This window comes from Anser anser, assembly GCF_964211835.1.
Source record: "Anser anser genome assembly, chromosome: 25".
In the NCBI taxonomy this organism is placed as follows: domain Eukaryota; kingdom Metazoa; phylum Chordata; class Aves; order Anseriformes; family Anatidae; genus Anser; species Anser anser.
This window is the reverse complement of record NC_139746.1, coordinates 777,385-795,352: the sequence shown is the minus strand read 5'-3', so window position 1 is coordinate 795,352 and position 17,968 is coordinate 777,385. Positions and strand designations below refer to the sequence as shown.

The following is a 17,968-nucleotide window of genomic DNA, read 5'->3' as shown; positions in this document are numbered from 1 at the left end:
ACCAGGCTCCCTCGGGGCAGTGGGGCAGGGGGCACGGCCGGGTCCGGAAACCTCATCCCTGGGGTGCGCCCACCCCGGGCACCCCTCCCCAGGTGTGCGTCGGCCTCCTGGGGCCAGGGCTGCCTCCAGCCCCAGCGAGGCTCTCGGGGGGGAGCTCGATGCGGCCCCAGGGCAGGGGCTGCGGGTCGAGAGGGTGGGCGCAGCGAGCGGGGGGCACGGCCCCAGCCCTGGCACGGTGCTCGCTGCCTGCCCGGACCCCCCCAGCCCAGGGGTGATGCCCAGGCCCTGCGAGGGAGCCGGGGGGGGGCTCCCCCTGCCTGCTGCGAGGCCGAGGGGCCGGGGCGGCTGCCTCCACGTGCAGGAACGGCCGCTGCCGCCCTGTCCCAGCACGCGCCGCCACGTTTGGCTTCCGCAGCTCCTGCGTCAGGGAATTCCAGAGGGACGAGGTCAGTGGAGCCAGGTCCCGCCGCCCCGGCCCACGGGCACCCGGCACCCACTCACCCGTTCGCGCGGGTGGCGGCTTGTGCCGCGGCCGGGAAACGGGGCCGGGAGGAAGGGTCCCGTGTCCCCGGCCTGGGTGGGCGCTTCCCCACCGGCGATGCGTGGGGGGCGGCCGCGGGGCTTGCCTGCAGAGCCCCGCATCCCTGCCCTGCGCCCCCCCCCGCATCCCCGTCCCACATCCCCACCCCGCACCCCGTCCCGCACCCCCGCCGCCGCTCCCGCCCCGCCGCCGCGCCCCCCCCCGGCGGCAGCGAAGCCCCGGCCGGGCTCGGTGCCGCCGGGAGCCCCCCGGTGTCCGCCCCGGCCCCGGCCCCGGCCCCGGGAGCCACCTGCCGGCTGCCGCCGGGGGCTGCGGCCGGGCGCGCGGCGCCGCCGCTCGTGCACGCGCGTGTGGCGGTGCGGGGGGGGCGGTGTGTGAGCGGGGGGGGGGCGGCCGGAACCCCCCCCGCCCCCGCCCGGTGTTTTTTGGGGAGCGGGGCTCGGGGCCGGGGTCACGGCGGTTCTGAGACCGGGCAGGGCCGGGGGAGGGAAGGGGAAAATGCACGGGACCGAGACCGGGAACGGGAACGGGCCGGGGCCGGGGCCGGGGCCGGGGCCGGGGCCGGGGCCGGGGCCCCGGCCCCGGGGCCGGGGCCGGGGCCGGGGCCCCGGCCCCGGCCCCGGCCCCGGCCCCGGCCCCGGGCCCCGCCCCCGCCCCGCCCCGCCCCGCCCCTTCCGTCCCGCGTTCCCCCCCCGCCCCTTTTTGTCCCCTCCCGGCCGCCGTCCCCTCGGCCGCGCGTCGCCGGGCGGGGCGGGGCGGGGCGGGGCGGCGCGGGGGGGTGGGAAGATGGCGGAGGCGTCCCCGCAGCCCGGCCGCTTCTTCTGCCACTGCTGCGCGGCCGAGATCGCCCCGCGCCTGCCCGTGAGCGGGGCCGGGACCGGGGCTGGGGCCGGGCCGGGGCGGGGGGCGGCCGGGGGCGGCCGGGAGGCGGCGGCTGCGCGGCCCCGGTGCGGGCCGGGCCGGGCCGGGCCCTGGGCGCTGCTGCCCCCGGGGCGGCTCCGGGCGCTCCGCCGGGGTCTCGGGGCGCCGCTGCCGGGGGGAGCGCGGCCGGGTCCCGCCGCTGCTGTCACGGCGCCGCCGCGGCTCCCTGTGCGCGTGATGAGGCCCTGGGGGCGTCCCCGCGGCCCGGCCGGTGCCCGCCTGCCTCGGCTCGTGGCGCCGCGCCGGGAGCGGTTCGGGGGCCGGGCCGGGCTCCGCTGGGACGCGAGACCCGCCCGGGTGCCTCCCTCCGTGACCGGGCCCGGGCGGCCCCGCTCGGCGGGGGCTGGGCCGGGCTGTGCGCGGGGCCCCGCGGCCCCCGGGGGCCGTGGCCGTGCGGGGCCGGCGCTGCGCGGTGCGGCCCGGCGGGGGGGGGAGGCCCGGCGGGGAGCGACCCGGGTGAGACCCGGGTGAGGCGGAGCAGGGCCCGCTCCTGCCGGAGCTGCGGGCGGCGTCCGGCCGCCCGTCCCCGTTCGGCCGCCCGGCGCTGGGCCCGTGCCCGCGGAGCAGGCCCGGCGGCCGCGGAGCGTGGCGGGGAGCAGGCGGCTCCTGGTGTTGGCGCAGGCCCAGGCAGCAGGGGGTCAGCTCGCCACGGGATCCGAGTTCGCTTGGTTTCGCCTCCCGACCGCAGAGCGAGCGGCGGAGGCGGCCGAGGAACGGCACCGCTGGCGCTCGCGCTCCTCCGGCTGCCGAGGAATTCGCTGATCTCGGCGCTGGGAGTTGGGTCTGAGGGGGGAGAGGGGGGCAGAGCGCAGCTCCCGTCAGTAAGAGAGGCGAGAGGAGCGAATTGCCGGCTTCTGCCTTCTCTCAGGCGTGCCCAGTGCAATAATTCATCCCGGCGACGTGCTGGTGAGAAGTAAAAGAGAAAGGGCTTGTTATAAGGCAGAGGTGGTTGCTCTGAGCTCCTGCGACCCGCACGGGGGTCCCTGTGTGCTGGTGGCAGCTCAGGGAAGACTTTGGATGGTGCAGAAACGTTGCTGAAATCAGGCGTTGTGTAAATTCTGTACATCTGGCGGTTTCACAATCGCCAACCTGAAGGGCTCTGCCCGGAAGAGGGAGGCGCAGCCCCTGCAGGTCTCTCCGGAGGCCTTGCAGCTGCTCGGTGCCTGCCGCCTCCTTATCTCGCCGGGCAGGCGGGAGCAGCTCCGAGGGGAGCGCTGGCGCTGCCGCCTTCTGCGCGCCCTTATCGGATCCTCCCGCAGCGCCTGAGGCGCGATGGCAGATGTCTTATCGGGCCGCGCCGTGGGACTCGCCTCCTCTGCCTCCTCTTCCCTCTCTGGGAATCCACCAGCTTTGTGCCGGGACTCACGTCAGTTCGAACCTAGAGGGGTAAACGGGGCTAGCGTTGGTCTCAGCAGGTCCTGAACCTCTCCGTGCCGAGGCTGGCCCTGCCACCCAGGGCTCCGGTCCTCTCCTGTCCCTCGCGCCAGGTTTCGCGGGGCCGCGTGCCCGCGGCAGCTCTGCCGTAGGTGTGGCGAGGCCGGGTGCAGGGACAGGACCTGGGGCTTCCTCCGGTGACTCAGCGGTGCCGTGGCAGTGCCGCTCCCCCCGGCGCGCTGATTGCCTCGTGCTGAGCGGGGGGATTTCCTTCCGTGGTCCGAAGCGCTCTGGGCTCCTTGCTGCGGCAGCGTGGCCGTGAGGTGTGAGTTGGTTCCTTGCTGACCCCCAGTGCTGGGGGGGGACGCGTAGGGAGCTCAGGGAGTCCTGCTCCTGCGTACACAGGCTGGTTATTCCGGCACAGTCGCTCCTCAGGGCTAAGCCACAAGGGTGGCAGTGGCTCCCTGCGACGAGCGCTGAGCGTGGGAGTGTGAGGCTGGGGCCTTGTGCCTCGCAGAATGCCGCTCGAGTGCTGGGAGCCCCCGAGGACGTCAGTCACGGCTTTCCTTCAGCCCTTCCCAAGTGAGGATGTCACCGCAATCAGCCCGCGGTGCAGCTCCCTCCTCGGCCTCTCGCGAGGACAGTTCGGCCTCCTGGGGACGTGGGGGAATGCCCGCAAAGCCCGCGGCTGTTTGGAGCCTGGCGCTGAGTTCCCCTTCTGGGAATGCTGGAGGTTTTGCTTTCACTTCAGCCAGCACCGCACGGGACGTTCCCTAACGTTTTGTGTACGCTGTGGGCCCAGCACTGTCACCCAAATCTTTTCTAAACCCGAGTCCCAAACGGGGTCAGGCTTAGCAATTCGCCTCGTGAGCCTGGTGAAGGCAGACAGCAGTGGTTTGTGCGGCTTTTTGGCTCTGCAAGCCCTGCTTGCTGTCTGTGCTGAGCAGTGTTGGTGACAGACTTGCTAACGTGTTTTGTACAGTAACTGGTCTGTCTGTGCTGGCTGGGCAAACCGTTTTTACCCTTAAAATAAAGTGAAATGGGATTTGAGGCTGGCTACAGTAGTACACAGCCAGATGGTGAGAGGAACTCTGCTGTCTGTGCCGAGTTATTCCCCGAATTATCTTCGTCAGGGCAGAATTCCCTTTGTAGCAGGTACAACGCGGGGTATCGATCTCTTTACGCTCTGCTGTGAGACTGATCGAAGAGGTTTCCTGAATTCAAGGCTGGCTGCCTGCTTGGTCTGGCCGCTCGTGCAGCAGAAGTGAACGCTTCTGCCCATGTCGCCGTGGCGTTGGAATATGGCACGTCTCGCTGGCTCTGATCCACGAGGAACGTGCCGCCAAAGGCGTCGCAGCTGCCGGGGAAGCTGCCTGGCTCCCTGGGGGCTGTCGCACGCGCTCTGATCGTGGCGTGGGGCTGGGACCGTGGGCTGCAGGGCTCTCCTCTTCCGTCCCACCGCGCTGCGGGCGCTCCTTGTGGCTCTTTAACCACTCGCTTTTCTCACTCTGCTTCTTCTCCCGCAGGACTACATCTGCCCACGGTGCGAATCTGGGTTCATTGAAGAACTTCCTGAAGAGCCAAGGTAACGCGCTGCTCCCAAAGGCTTTTGCGAGGGTGATCCCAACCTGTTTTGTGCTTTTCCTCTTCCTAGGTAAAAGGCAATGTCACTACACTTTTTTTCTTCTGGCCAGTTTGTGGCCTGTCACCGGGGGTGTGTAGTACATAATTTGTGTAGGCAAATCAGCCGGTGCCGAGTGTCAGCGCTGGCAGAGGTTGGGGGCGAATGTGTTGATTTAGAACAAGAAGAAAAAGCGCTAGAGAGGCTTTCCTTGGGGCACATGCGAAACGGAGGCCCAGAGGCGACCTCGTTGCTCTCTGCAGCTTCCTGAGCAGGGGAGGCGCCGGTCTTTGCTCCCCGCTCACTGAGAGCGGCAGGAAGGGCACAAAGCTGCGCAGGGGAGGGTCGGACTGGACGTTAGGAAACATTTCTGTACTGCGAGGGGGGGCTGACGCCGGAACGGGCTTCCTGGAGAGGTGCTTGGTGGCCCCGTGCCTGTCAGGGCTCAAGAGGCATTTGGACGATGCCCTCGTGTGCTTTAGCGTTTGGTTGGCCCCGAAGCGGCCGGGCAGTTGGACTAGGCGATCTCCGAAGGTCCCTTCCTGCTGAACCGTTCTGCTCTAACCATCCCAGAGGAGACTTCAGCCACCTGCAGAAGGGAGAGCGCGTGTAACCCAGTTTAAAGCACCAGTGGCTCTGTGTTTTGGCTAAGACTTTGGACTCTGCACCGAGGCAGCTGAGATCTGCGTTCACGTGTCTTGCCGCTGACTCTGCAGCGGGACTGCTCCCTGGCAGTGTCAGAATGGGCGAGGGCGGCAGAAATGTCCTCGTGTCTCAGGCGCTGGCTGGACCTCAGCCGGGAGCAGCACGGGCTGGGCAGCGTGCAGCCAGCCTGGCACGCGCTCAGTGCGAGGGCTCGCTGCGCTGCGCTGCCCGGGGCGCGTGTCAGACGCGTCTTGCTGCCTCCCGACTGCTCTTAGAGCTGGGGGAGAGCAGCTCGTCGCCAGCGGAGGGTTCTGCGCTGACAGGGTGACCTTTTGTTTGACTACGCCAACCTGAGAGGTGGAAAATCAGTCCTGGCAAACCCTACCTGTGCTGGTCGTTTGCTGTGACCTTGGGGAGAGGCTCTTAATCTCCGAGCCTTAGTTCTTTGTTACCTGTAATGTCAAAATGTAGACCTGGACACCGAGCAGCAAATATTCCTGCAGCTCTCCAGAAGCAGAAGCCTAATGGCATTAAGAGTTTTCCTGCTAGCCTGTCCCCTTTGGTCACCTGCTGCTGCAGCAGAGAAGTTCCTTTGATTCGAGATTGGACTTAAGCATGTTTGGGTCGTAGGGGTCGGGGTTGTACCTTAAGTCTTCTCTTCCTGGTGCCCCAGAGGATTAGCTGGCTTGTTTGAGGTGGGTTGTGCAGGGAATCCTTGCTTGACGTCGTGGCTTCTCTGTGGCTTCACAAAATCGGAATCTGAAAGTGTTGGGAGAGAGATAAAGACACGAGGAACTGAGGGCTGCATGGGGGGAAAATGAAAACTGATAGGGACAGCTAGGAAACGAGCACCTGAGGCAGGCTGGTTCCTGTCTGGGATGGAACCTCTCCTGCCACGGAGCGGACGGGCAGGGGGACGGGCCTCTGAGGTCCCTTTCAGCTCTGGCTCGCTTCCTGTGTACTGAGCCGCTCTGCCTCTGCTCAGCACGTCAAACTCATGTCCCTTGATCCCCTCTGCTGGGAAGATCTTTGCACAGCACCCTTCTGATGCTTACCAGCACCCTTCGTTCTTCTCAGGAACACTGACAATGAGACCAGCTCCTCTACGTCAACCAGTGACCAGAGCAGGCATCCTTTTGAGGTAAGTCCTTCCTGTCTCTTCAGAAGTTCTCTTGCCGCCGAATTGAAGCACTTCTCCGTTAGCGTATTGTTCAAACGTTCCCTGGATTGTGATAAAGTCTGGGAGAGGAGGTATTAGTGGCATCCCCATGCTGCTGCCGCAATCTCTGCGTGTAGCATTTTGCTGTGCATTTTTAATAGGACCATCCCTTGTAGCTTATTCTCGCCGTGAGGGGGCTAAGCTGGGATCTGGAGAGCTGTCTGGGTGTGTTGCTATGCGGTAGCCTCGGCTTAAAAGACAGCAGTTACACGCAGGGGAGCTGTCTTTATTTCTTGGGTTCCTATGGAGTTGTCTAGAGGTGGGTGCCCCTGCCTGTGGCAGGGGGGGTGGAATTAGATGATTGAAGGTCCCTTCCAACCCAGACCATTCTGTGTAGTTTCAGTCTGTGTCCGTTCTTCACTAAGCCACTTCTGAGTGTGCGCTGAGCACCTGTATCAGCTGAGGCTCGTGAGCCGATCTGAAGAGACTGGTCTTTGTTGGGAGGCCGAGGAGACGCCAGCAGTGAAAGCTGAGCTGTTCCTGTTCCCGTTACAATCTGCTCCCGAATTCTCTCCTCCCCAGAACGTGGATCAGCACTTATTCACCTTGCCGCAGGGCTACGGCCAGTTTGCCTTCGGGATCTTCGATGACGGCTTTGAGATTCCGTTCGGGTCCAACGTGCAGTCGGAAGACAACCGGGACTCTGAGAACCGGAGGGAGCGAGAGCACCAGTCCCGGCATCGATACGGTGCAAGGCAGCCGCGGGCTCGCCTCGCCGCACGGCGTGCCGCTGGCAGGCACGAGGGCGTTCCCACGCTGGAAGGGTGAGCGGCTGCCGAGGGTCCTGGGGAGGAAGCCCTGCTCCTTCTCACTGGGGAGTCTGCTGCGAGTCAGCCTGCGTCTTTCACTCCTCGGTTTGAGGAACAGTCCCTGGGAGCCTGCTCTTGGCACAGCTGTCCGCTGTGACCGCCTTTCGCAGGCGTCCGTTTGTAAGATGCAGTTGCAGTTACTACAGGGTATTTAATTCTGCCTTCTATTCCCTCTGACACAGCAGTATTCAGCTACTCTTGCCGTGTCAGGTTTCCGGGCTGGGACCTGGCAGACGTGAATTATTTTTTTAATCCTGGTTTTCTTGTCTTTCAGGATCATTCAGCAGCTGGTCAATGGTATTATTGCACCAACAACAATACCAAACCTAGGACTTGGTCCCTGGTGAGTTAAAGATGAACTCTTCTTTCTGACACTGTTCATACTCCCACCCGAATTTAACTGCTGTTCTTATTCTTAAAGGGGAGTCTTGCATTCAAATCCAATGGACTACGCCTGGGGTGCTAATGGCTTGGATGCAATTATTACACAGGTAAAACCGGCGCTGTCATGGGGTCTGCACTCCTCTTGGGCAGCGCTGCGAAATTGTCAGCACCCGTTGTGATGCAGGGGAGCAACCACTGGAGGTGCAGGCTTGGGAAACAAGGCCCACAGTGCAGGGGGTGCTGGGTTCAAGTGCCTTCGTTTGGTAAATGAGCAGATTCTGTGTGCTGCTGAGCTCACATCTTTCTGCCTTGTGTGGCCTATTGTTTTTTCAGTTACTAAATCAGTTTGAAAACACTGGACCGCCGCCAGCAGACAAAGAAAAGATCCAGGCCCTCCCCACCATACAGATCACGCAGGAACACGTAGGTGTGTATGTCTCCTCCAGGGAATTGCTCGCACAGAGGTCTGTGAAAATTCTGTTCAACGCTTTCTTGTGATTTTAATTTTGTCTGCCAGTACCTTCAAGGTCTAAAACGTCTCAAAGAGGGGTGAAAGCTGAAATATTGCTCTGCTCTACTCACACAAACTAAAGAGCAGCGTAGACTGGATGGATTTGCCCTGGGGAGGGGAACTGTCTATTCTGAAAAGTTGAGCGCAGACAGAGATGAGCAAGCACGTGCGCACTGCAGGGCCGGGCTGCAGCTCTGTGCTGGCGTGTGCTGCCAGCTCTGCCAGGCGTGCTGGGTGAGAGCTCATTTGTCAGTCGGGCAGGCACAAGTCGAGCACCAGAGGCTTTGGTACGAGTATGTGCACATGTACGCGCATCTGCTCATTAAATATGGTTTGTACGTAGTAGGCTGAAGAAGGGAACAGTGCAGCAAACCCGGGGCAGCGGAAGGTGGAGTGGTGGTGGTGGGGCCTGCAAAGCGACAAGTTTTCCCTCCCGGGATGAAGCAGCAGTGGGGGCAGAAGCACAAGAGCTAAATGGGGGGGAAGGGTAGAGGGTGTTGGGGTCCTGAAGGGGTGCTTCGATTGTCTTCTCTCCTTTATTGCTTAGCTGTGTTTTGCTTTCCCTTGTGACACAGATTCTGGGTTAGAGTGTCCCGTGTGTAAAGAAGACTATACAGTTGGGGAAAACGTCCGACAGTTACCTTGCAATCACCTATTCCACAACAGCTGTATAGTCCCTTGGCTGGAACAGGTTAGTGCATTGTGCGTGGATCTCGCGGGTTTTGTAGCAATTGGGGGTTTTCTGGTGGTACAGTTCTCCTCTGTACATATTTCCACACCTCCGTGATGAGGCCTAAGCAGCCTTTCATCAGAGGAAGAAGTGTCATCCTAGCCCTTTCCTCGAGTGCTGCTCCTGTATCGCGTTTCTAACCATGTTTTCCATATTTCTTGTTTTTTGTCTGCTCTCCGAAGCATGACACGTGTCCCGTGTGCCGGAAAAGCTTAAGCGGACAAAACACTGCCACAAACCCCCCAGGACTCACAGGAATGAACTTCTCCTCCTCCTCCTCCTCCTCTTCCTCCAGCTCACCAAGTAACGAAAACTCATCGAACAACTCATGAATCTTAATCCATACCTCTGTCCCTGGGGCCCTGTCCATTGTCCTTCCTCCCTCCCCAGCCAACGTAAGCAACAAAAGGGGCTTCCAGAGCAGAGCAAGGGGAGGGTAGCGAGGGGGAAGCTGCACCCCCAGAATTCCCTTTTGAGTTCTGAAGACGCGGAGACTCTGGGTCCTTCAGAGATGAGAAGCCTCGAGTTCTGTGATGGGGGGGAGGAGCTCTGTCTAGTAATAAAATGCATCCATTTGCCGCGTGGACTTAAAACCGTTGCAGTGAAAGGCTGCTGTGCCCCACAGATGGAAACCCAAGGTGCTGAGCTAGCGGTTGCAATTCTGAATGGAAAGGTTGTTTGTCAGATTTTGAATTTGAGATTTCTTTCTTTCTTTCTTTTGCTCCTCCTCCTCCCCTTGGATACTATCTCTTCTGCTTTGGAGTTTGAAATCTTTAAAACGAAAGCGTAACGACACTGCCTCCCTCCCAGGATCTCCAGCTGGGGAGGGCAATAGTTGTCACTGAAAAAACGAACTCTTGAAATAGATCCCATTACCCTTCCCTTTCCCCGGCTCGAGTCCCATTTATTTTTCTTTATAACCTTGCCCTTCTGATACTCGACACTGAAAGGGTTTTTATAATTTTAAATTATTACTGCTGTTTAAATAAATGGACGTTTCAGCTCAACGAGATGTTATGCATGATTTGAGGAAAACTACAGGGTAAGCTCTCCGGAGACTGCTGTGCTGAGCCCTCCCCTCTCACCCAAGGGCAGGCCGGGCTTGTCCAAGCCCTCCCCGCATGTCGAGTGCGCGCGTGCTGGGAGCTCCGGGCGCCAGGCTCCGACGCGGCCAGCACCCCTCCGTGCATTGCCAGCCCGTGGATCGCTGGGCGGCTTGCCGCAGGATTGCAGCTGAAAGCATCCTTGCCTGGCCTTTTGTATTTTTTACATCTCCCTGTTGCAGTCCTTCTCTCAGCTCGATGGACTTTTCCACTGTGTTGACACCAGGACTGGGTGCGCATCAGAGTGAGGACCAGACAAATATCATTGTGATCAAATAATAGACAGGAAAACCAAGATTGTGGAGGAAAATGTATTTCAAAGTTCCTTAAAATACAGCTGATTAAAAAAGGAGAGAGACAAATATCCAGGTGTGTTTCACAGTTTGTCACAGCTGGGGGCTGGAGAATGAGAAGAAGGTGAGCGGCGTGGGCAGTGACCTACCTGCTGCGCCTCCGCGCTCCGCTGGGCTGGGGGTGTGGGAAAGGGGACAAAAACCTGGCTCCCCCCGGTGCTCTCCCCAGGGGCCTCCTGTTTCCTTCTGCTCCGGGACCGCAGCCACGGCGCTGCCGGCTCCGAGAAGCCCGGATCCCGGGCAGGGCTCCGTGCTGGGGCGCGCGGGGTGAGGTTCCTGCTCTGCTGGCTGCTGCCTACGGCTGGGGAGGGAAGTGGGGCAGGCTCCTCGCTGCCTGCGGCCGTGCGGTGCCGGCTGGAGGAGCGAGCGGGCAGCACGCGGCTGGGCTGCTTCAGGGACGTCGGCCGGTGCCTTCTCTTCGCCTCCAGCCCCTGCAGCAGTCGGCGGGCTCCCTGCCCCTGGTGTCTGTGGAAGCGTTGTGTGCTCCGTGTGCCAGGAGGCTTGAGAAGGCTGTGCTCCTGGTTCTCACACCCCCGTGGTCCCAGGGGAGCCGCTTCACTGGCCCTGCACCCTCCCGCTGTGCCCAGACGTCGCTGGGATGGGCGCTGCAAGACCTGGGGTTGGTTTTGCCGAGGGCTGCCCAGCCCTGCGTGGTGCCCCCCGCCCCGCGGTGCCCTGCGGCTTCCTGCTGGCACAGTGACCCGGTGGCCTCGCTGTCCTGGGGCTGGGCCGCGGCTCTTGCAGTGTTTGTGTCTCCGGTGACTCAGGAGCAGGAGCTCGGATGTGGCCGCGGTGCGGCAGGAAGAGGGATGAGGAATGAAGGAGGAGCCGAACGCCCCGCGGGCACCGGCGGGGTGCTGCCCTGCTGCTGTCAGGGGGCTGGGGCGAGGTGGCAGGGCCGGGGCGAGCTGGGGGTGACCCGGCGGGAGGCAGCCGAGCTCTGCGGGGCCCCCGCTGACCTGGCCCTGCCCGGGGCAGGAGGGTTGAGCATCTCTGGCCCCGAGGTTCCCTGCGTCTTCTCCAGCCTTTGGACACACGGGTGGTGCCCTGTGAGCAGGCTGGGGGTGGCTGGGGAAGGCGCTGGCCCCAGAAGGGCTCCCCACCCTGCTGCAAGCTTTCCAAGCAGGGACGTGCCTCCCCACGGGAGGGGGAAGGCGTCCTTTGGCACTTCTTGAACCATTTCGGAATAAACGGCATCTTTGCTGGGGAAAACCTCCCATCTTCACTCACCGGGAGCAATTTGCCGAGCCTGCTGGGGAGGGCAGCACGCGGCCGGCGCTGAGCAACCGTCCCGGAAGGTTTTGGCGTTGGCTTCGCCAGCTCAGCCGGGGCAGCTCAGGGGCTCAGGGGCACCTTTCATCTCAGCGGGCCGCCTCCAGGGTGAGGGTTTGTCTCAGGACTGGAATATCAGGGTCAAAAGCTCCTCCTGTGCCGGAGCTCGAGCCAGGAGCTTCTGCCACTGGGATCCTGGGCTCGGGGTGGCAATGGCAGGAGGGTCCCGGGGTGGAGGGGACGCTCCTGCAGCCCCCTGGGAGCTCCGCGTATGGTTTGTGCCCACGTGTAAAATGCTCGGGGTGGGTTTCGGGTGGGCGAAGCAAAGCACGCCTGGGGGCTGTGGCTCCTGCTGCCTGCCCCAGATCGGGACTGCTGGCCCGGGGCCGGTGCCCCCCGTGGTCCCGACGGAGTTACCGCGGTGGCTGTTCCCTCCTGCCACCGACTCCGGGAGCTGGTTCGGTGAGAAATGGAACGAGTTTGGTGGTTTTCGCCTGGGCCGTCGCTCACCGCTCGCACGTTGACGTGACGAAGTGACCACGCTGTGCGGCGGGCGGCGCAGGAACGTGCCCTGGCCGGGAGGCGAGGCGCGGGGCTATTTCTGGCCCTGCTCCCCTCGGGGCAGGTGCCTGTGCTCGGCGCCTCCTCCCCGGCGCCTGGCTCCATCCCTGCCCGCCGGGAGGGCGCGGAGCAGCGCCGAGGCCGGGCGGCAGCGGGGGGCCGCTCGGCGCGGGTGCAGCCGTGGCGCTCCTGCAGGAGGTGACGCTCGCACGAGCGCCTTCGCCCAGCGCAAGGCTGGGATGCGGGGCTCTCCCCTTCCTCAGCTGCTTTTTCCAGCTCCGTCCTTTGTGTCACTGGAACAACAATCGCTCTTTTTTCCTACGGGTGAGGTTTTGGGCTGGGTGCGCCTCCGCCCGCACGCTCAAGGCAGGGCGTGGGTGGGCGAGGAGCAGGGAGGCCGCTGGTGGCCGCGGCTGCCGCCCCAGGGCAGCTGCTCGGGGCTGCAGCCGCTCAGAAAGGGCCCGCGGCCACCCCGACGGAGCCACCCCCGGCACCAAACCTCCAAGACTCAGCTCCTTTGCGTGCCACAAACACAGCTTTAATTTCCACGGGTGCTTGGCCACAAAGCGAACGCAGCCCCGGGACGTCCCAGCCCCAGGGCTGGCGGTGGCTGCTCGGGGTGGGGGGAGACGTCGGCAGCCCCGGCCCACGGTGGGCGCGTGCCCCAGCCCCGGTGTGCGGCTCTGCCCCCACGGGACACCGGGGACGGCCGCGTCCCCGCACGGCCACGTCCCCGCACGGCTTTTGTTCTGGAGCTTTCGGGTCCGTGTCCATCCTCCACCATGCATTTAAAAAACAAAACAATAAATAGAAAAAAAAAGATATTTACACATATAAAATAACCCTATTTTTCCCTTTTTTCCACAGGACCGTCTGGGAGCCGGGCTCAGCTGATGAGCATGGGGAGGAAGTGGGTGGAGAGGTGCTGCCGTCGCGTCTGGCCCCCTCGCTGCGGCCTGCCCTTGCTATTGAGCGAGAGGAACATGGGGCGGCCCCGGTGCCGCCAGCGCAGCGACGCGTAGGTGTTGTAGCCGTTCTCCTCGATGCGCTCCGTGAACTTGCAGTTGGGGCTGAACTCCTTCTGGCAGGGGAGGGAAGGGGGTGAGCGGGGGCTGCGCTCTGCAGCGCCGGGTCATCGCCCCGCTCCGGCACGGGCTGGAGCCCCGAGAGCAGGGCAGGCGCAGGAGCCCGGGCTCCCCGAGGGGCAGGGGGGCTCCGCGGGCACCATCCCCTGCGGGGAGCATCCTGGGCATGGGAAACCAGGAGCCCGCTCCCGGGCACTGGCCCCGGTGGGTGCAGGCCCCCCCGTTCCAGCTCTGCCCTGCGCCTCCGACCCCGGCCCCGGCGGCAGCACCCGACCTACCGACCCGTAGAGCCGCCCCTGCTTGTTCATGGCCAGGTAGAAGCCGGTGTGCACCGCCCGGATGGCCACGACGCCGACACGCACCGACCGGATCTCGACGATGCCTGCGGGACAGCGAAGCGCCGCAGTGAGACGGGCGACCTCCCCGAGGGGCCTTTCCCCAGTGCCACGGCTGTGCCCACAAAGTGCCACCAGGGAGGGACAGCACCGCCGAGCCTCGCCGGCCGGCTGGACAGAGGGAGGGAGGGAGGAACGGAGGGATGGAGGGATGGAGGGATGCCTTCCCCACAGAGGGACGGTGGGGAGCAAGGGCTGCAGCCTGAGTCAGGAGCAGGAGGGTGAAAGCCAGGATCTGGGGAGGGTTTGCTCTTTCTTCCTGCCCTCCCTTGGGCCAGCTGCCCCCGGGAGCAGAGCTGCGCTGGAGCGACACCGAGCCAAGCCTCTGCTTGCCTGGAACAAGCGGTCAGCCTTCGACCCGCGCCCACCTCGCGTTCATTCTCTCCGCGTTGGCAGCTGTGCCTCTGCCCAAAACGTGCTGCGGTGCCCCGGGGACCCGACCCTGCTCCCAGAGCGCCCGTCCCACCGAGGCCAGCGTGGCCCTGGAGGGGGCGAAGGGTGCAGGGTGACGGCGGGTGGGGGCCTGGGGGTGGAGGCGGCGGGGCTGGATGGTGCTGGAGGGATGCACGAAGGCTCCGCGCCTGGGCGGGGGGCTGCGGGCACCAGAGCGCGGCTGGGACGGTGCTCCCCGTGGGCACTGGTGCCGCTCACCTGGCTGGCACCAGCACAGACACGGGGATCGGGGCTGGGGGCCACGGGACAGACAGAGGGGGACGCTCAACGGAGGGGGCGAACCCAGGCACTGAGCCCGCAGCAGGGCCCGGCTCCAGCCCAGGCAGAGGAGCGTGCGCCCAGCCCGCAGATCCCCATCGGAGCCGCTAATGGGAAAGGCATGCGGTCAGACCAGGCGGATTTTATGGTGGAAACACCCAGAGCACCCACGGAGACTCTGGGGATTCTGCTTCCAGGCCAGCGAGGGCCGCCGGCCCGGCCCCGTCCTGCTCTGCTCGGGGAGCCCCACGGAGGCTGGACGGGGCTGGAGGATGCACAGAGGCTTTGGCTGGCTCACGGCACGCACAGAGCGGCGTCTGCAGCCTCTGGGCAGGGTCTTTTGGGAGTCGTCCCCCCCACCCCAGAGTGCTGAGCACCGGTGGAGCCGGCATCGCCCCCATGGGACCAATCCTGCCATCGCTGGGAGTGGACGGGGCTGGATGTGGCACTAGGACAGCGTGAGCGCTCCTGAGAGATCAGCACCTTTGGGGGCACACCTAAGAGGGGGATTTTCAGCCCAGCCACCCCGCACGGGGCTCCAGCACCAGCCAGGACCCCAGCGGTGCGGTTCAGCGCGTCCCGGCCCAGCAGAGCCATTAACGAGCAGCAGCCGCGGGGACGGGCTGAGCAAATGCCTGCAAATCCATCTCAGTTTATCGCCGTCTGGAGCTGCTGCTATTTATAACAAAGGACTTTTACTCCTCTAAAAATAACCCCACGCTGCTCTTCCCAGCACCCCTCCAGCTCCGCTGGGGACCGCTCTGTGGGGCCGGCCGGCACAGCCCCGCTCCGCGGGTACCCGGGAGGGCGCCCGGCTCCGCGCAGGCTGTGAGGGGGCTGAGGGGCGCGGGGCCCCCCGGGGCCGAGCTCTGCGGGGCCGGCAGGACCCTGGGGAGGCAGCGGCAGCTCCCAGGCCCTCGGCCCCAGCGGGGTCTGGGCCAGCCCTGCCCAGGAGGCTGGGGCAGGCGTGGGGTGCGAGGAGGGGGGAGCCCGGGGACAGCGGCCGCTGGCAGGGCTGGTCCGGTGGCTGCCGGGAGGCTGAGGAGCAGTGCCTCGGCCCAGCCCAGGCGCGGGTTATCTGCGGCTGCGATAACCAGAGCGAGCACGGTGCGACAGCCTGGAGCCTCTCCACCTGCCAGGCCCCATTGCCACACGGCCGAGGGAACGTGTCGGGGCGCTGGGTGCTGGCAGCACGCCCGCATGGGACTCCCGACAGCTTCTGGCACCACGAGAGGGTTCCCCCAACCCGGCCGGGCTGGGCTGCGCTCCTCACACCGCCGCTGGCAGAGCGCGGGGTCCCCGGGTGGGTGACATCCCCCCGGATGTGGGGCAGAGGATGCTGCTCCCATCCTCACCAGCCTTCCCTCCCCACGCCCTGACGCCCTGCCCGGGCACCCCCCCGCACGAGACCCCCAGTGCCCCTGGCCCTGCCAGCCTGGCGCCCACCTCCCTTGTCACAGGGACCAGGACCCCGTGCCCAGGGCGCGCTGCTGCCTCCTGCTCGGCAGCTCCCGGCTCCTGCCGCAGCGGCACCATGGGCACCACATCCCCTGCAGCCCCCGGTGCCGTCATCTGGAGGGGCCCCCAGTGGCCCCCACGGGTCCGAAGCAGGACCCCGGGGCCGACAGCACCGTTGCTGCCTCCCGGCTGGCGCGGGGACCCCGGTGCCGGCCTCTGCCCACGGCCACCCCCCCGAGGGCTGCGGGGTGGAGCAGACGCAGCGCCAGCCCCGGCCCCAGGGGAAGGCCTGATCCTGCCTGCTTGCTCCCAAACTCCAGCTCGCAGCAGCAGTGCTGAGATCCCCCGATGTTCGCCCTCTTGGCGCCCACCAGGACGCGCTGCCCGACCCCCACGAGGCCCCCGCAGGCCCCTCCGTGGGGAGGCTGCCGCAAGCCCCCAGCGCGCTCGGGCATCGCGCCACGTCTGTGCCGCGGGGGGGCTGCCGGCCGTGCCCAGCGGGTCCCCACCCGGCGGCTGTCCCCGGGCACATCCCCACGCTCGGCGCTCGCTCTTGGCCCGCTCCGTGCCGCCGGCGCTGTCCCGGCCTCGCAGCCCCGGGGACTCCCAGAGCCTTGGGGGGACCCGTGCCGCCCCCCGGGGCCTTCGCCTCCTGCAGCCCCAGCCGTGACGGAGCCGCGACCTCCCCGCAGGCAGCGGGATGCTCCGCGCCCCCCTGCTCCGCTGCCCCCCCGGCTGCTGGGTGCGGAGCCCAGCGGCTCCCCGGAGCCCCCCCAGCCCTCCTCCTCCTCCTCCTCTTCCTCCTCGGCCCTTCTCCCTGCGGGCTCCCACGGGCAGCGGTCGGACCCCCCCAGCCCCTGCCGGAGCAGGAGAAGCCCAAACGCGGGGCTGGGGGCTGCGCCGCCGGCTCTGCTGAGGGGGAGATGGCCGCCCGGAGGGATGAGGCCCCCCCAGGCCCCCCCTGGCACCGGGCAGAGCCGACAAAGTGACAGTGTGCCCCCGGGGCAGAGCGCGAGGCTGGCAGCGCTCCCCTGGCAGCCAGACCCCGGGAGAGGGGCTCCGGGGGGGCAGGGAGCTGCCCTACAGCCGCCCCCCCGGGGCACCGCGACCCGCGGCTGCCGCCCGGCTGGCGGAGCCGCCCGGCCCCGCAGCCCCGCCGGGACGCGGCCGGCCCCGGGTCCCCCCCCGGCGGGGTCCGGCCCCGCCGCCCCGGCCGGCGCCCCCCCGCCGCCCCCCGCGGGCTGCAGCCCCCCCGCGGCCGCGCTCGCTGCCCTTTGCCCGGCCCCGGCAGCGCCCGCCCCTGGCACCGCGGGGGCGCCCGGCGGCTCCTGGCTCCGGCCCCGCCTCGGGGCCGGGGGGGGCCGGGCCGAGGGACCCCCAGCGAGGAGCGGCCCCCGGCCCCGCTTCGACGTCGCGGGGCCGGCAAACGGGGGCTGGAGCCGCGCGGCCCGGAGGCGGGGGGGCAGAGCCGGAGCCCGGCGTCCCTCGGCCGTCGGGGCACGGCCCCGGGAGCCGGCGAGGAGGGGGCGGCCCCGGCCCCGGCCCCGGCCCCGGCCCCGGCCCCCCTCCCCGCCCGCCCCACTCACTGCCCGGCCGCTCCCTCCAGCGCGTCCCCTCCACGCCGCCGCCGCCGTCGATGCGCAGGAAGAAGCGGGTGGCGGAGAAGAGCCGCCGGCAGCGCACGTCGCCCTCCAGGTGGCCGTAGCTGCGGGGGGGCCGCCGGCCGCCCCACGGGGGGCTCCCCGGCCCCGGCCCCGGCCCCGGCCCCGGCCCCGCCAGCACGGCGAGCGCCCCGGCGAGGCAGGCGGCGAGAGCGGCGGGGCCCCCGCGCCTCATGGCGGCGGGCGGCGGGCGGGCGGCGGGGCGCGGCGCGGCGGGCGGCGGCTCCGGGCCATGGCGGCGGCGGCGGCGGCGGCGAGCGGCCCCGACGGGGCGGGCGGCCGAGCGCGGCGCGAGGCGGCGGGGCGGGGCGGGGCGGGGCGGGGGGCGACCAATGGGCGGGGCCGGGGGCGGGGCCGGGGGCGGGGCCTCCCATTCATAAATCCGCGCGGGGTGTGTGGGGGGGGTGCCCCGACGGGTGCCCCTCTGCCCGCTCCCGCTGCCCCCCAACCCCACAGCGGGGCCGCGGCTCCCTAACGCCGCCCCCCCGCCTTGTCCCGGTCCCCGCTCGGGGCTCCGCGGCCCCGTGAGGGCGGGAGGCGCCGCGCAGCTCCCCCCGCTGTGCCCCCGACCGGCTCCGCGGGGGGCTTGGAGCGGCCGTGGGCGCGGGGCTGCT

At 66.7% G+C, this 17,968-nt stretch overlaps 2 protein-coding genes across 3 annotated transcripts; one reads left to right on the top strand and one right to left on the bottom strand.

Moving 5' to 3' along the window:
- The first annotated feature begins 1,261 nt into the window (after positions 1 to 1,261).
- RNF126 (ring finger protein 126) lies at positions 1,262 to 10,220 on the top strand. Its single transcript, XM_083810960.1, has 9 exons — positions 1,262 to 1,402; positions 4,363 to 4,421; positions 6,180 to 6,243; positions 6,844 to 7,085; positions 7,405 to 7,473; positions 7,552 to 7,621; positions 7,848 to 7,941; positions 8,601 to 8,716; positions 8,938 to 10,220. Exons 1-9 carry the CDS (start codon positions 1,328 to 1,330, stop codon positions 9,085 to 9,087), a joined length of 939 nt encoding a protein of 312 aa, XP_083667086.1. The 5' UTR covers positions 1,262 to 1,327; the 3' UTR covers positions 9,088 to 10,220.
- On the bottom strand, positions 9,018 to 17,549 carry FGF22 (fibroblast growth factor 22). 2 transcript variants are annotated; one of them, XM_083810962.1, is made up of 3 exons: positions 17,280 to 17,549; positions 13,408 to 13,511; positions 9,018 to 13,122 (listed from the first exon to the last, which is right to left on the bottom strand). In XM_083810962.1, exons 1-3 carry the CDS (start codon positions 17,527 to 17,529, stop codon positions 12,931 to 12,933), a joined length of 546 nt encoding a protein of 181 aa, XP_083667088.1. In that variant the 5' UTR covers positions 17,530 to 17,549; the 3' UTR covers positions 9,018 to 12,930. The 2 variants fall into 2 exon arrangements, with proteins under 2 accessions (XP_083667088.1, XP_083667087.1); XM_083810961.1 differs by having other exon boundaries at positions 9,018 to 13,125; positions 17,280 to 17,544.
- Positions 17,550 to 17,968: the final 419 nt, after the last annotated feature.

Bases quoted from the DNA above. Each gene is read 5' to 3' on its own strand.
- RNF126 (XM_083810960.1), top strand. From the start codon at position 1,328: ATGGCGGAGGCGTCCCCGCAGCCCGGCCGCTTCTTCTGCCACTGCTGC. The intron at 1,403-4,362 runs GTGAGCGGGGCC...CTTCTCCCGCAG, and splicing joins AGATCGCCCCGCGCCTGCCC to GACTACATCTGCCCACGGTG. The intron at 4,422-6,179 runs GTAACGCGCTGC...CGTTCTTCTCAG, and splicing joins GAACTTCCTGAAGAGCCAAG to GAACACTGACAATGAGACCA.
- FGF22 (XM_083810961.1), bottom strand. From the start codon at position 17,529: ATGAGGCGCGGGGGCCCCGCCGCTCTCGCCGCCTGCCTCGCCGGGGCG. The intron at 13,512-17,279 runs GTGAGTGGGGCG...GCTGTCCCGCAG, and splicing joins CTGGAGGGAGCGGCCGGGCA to GCATCGTCGAGATCCGGTCG. The intron at 13,126-13,407 runs GTAGGTCGGGTG...CTCCCCTGCCAG, and splicing joins AGGGGCGGCTCTACGGGTCG to AAGGAGTTCAGCCCCAACTG.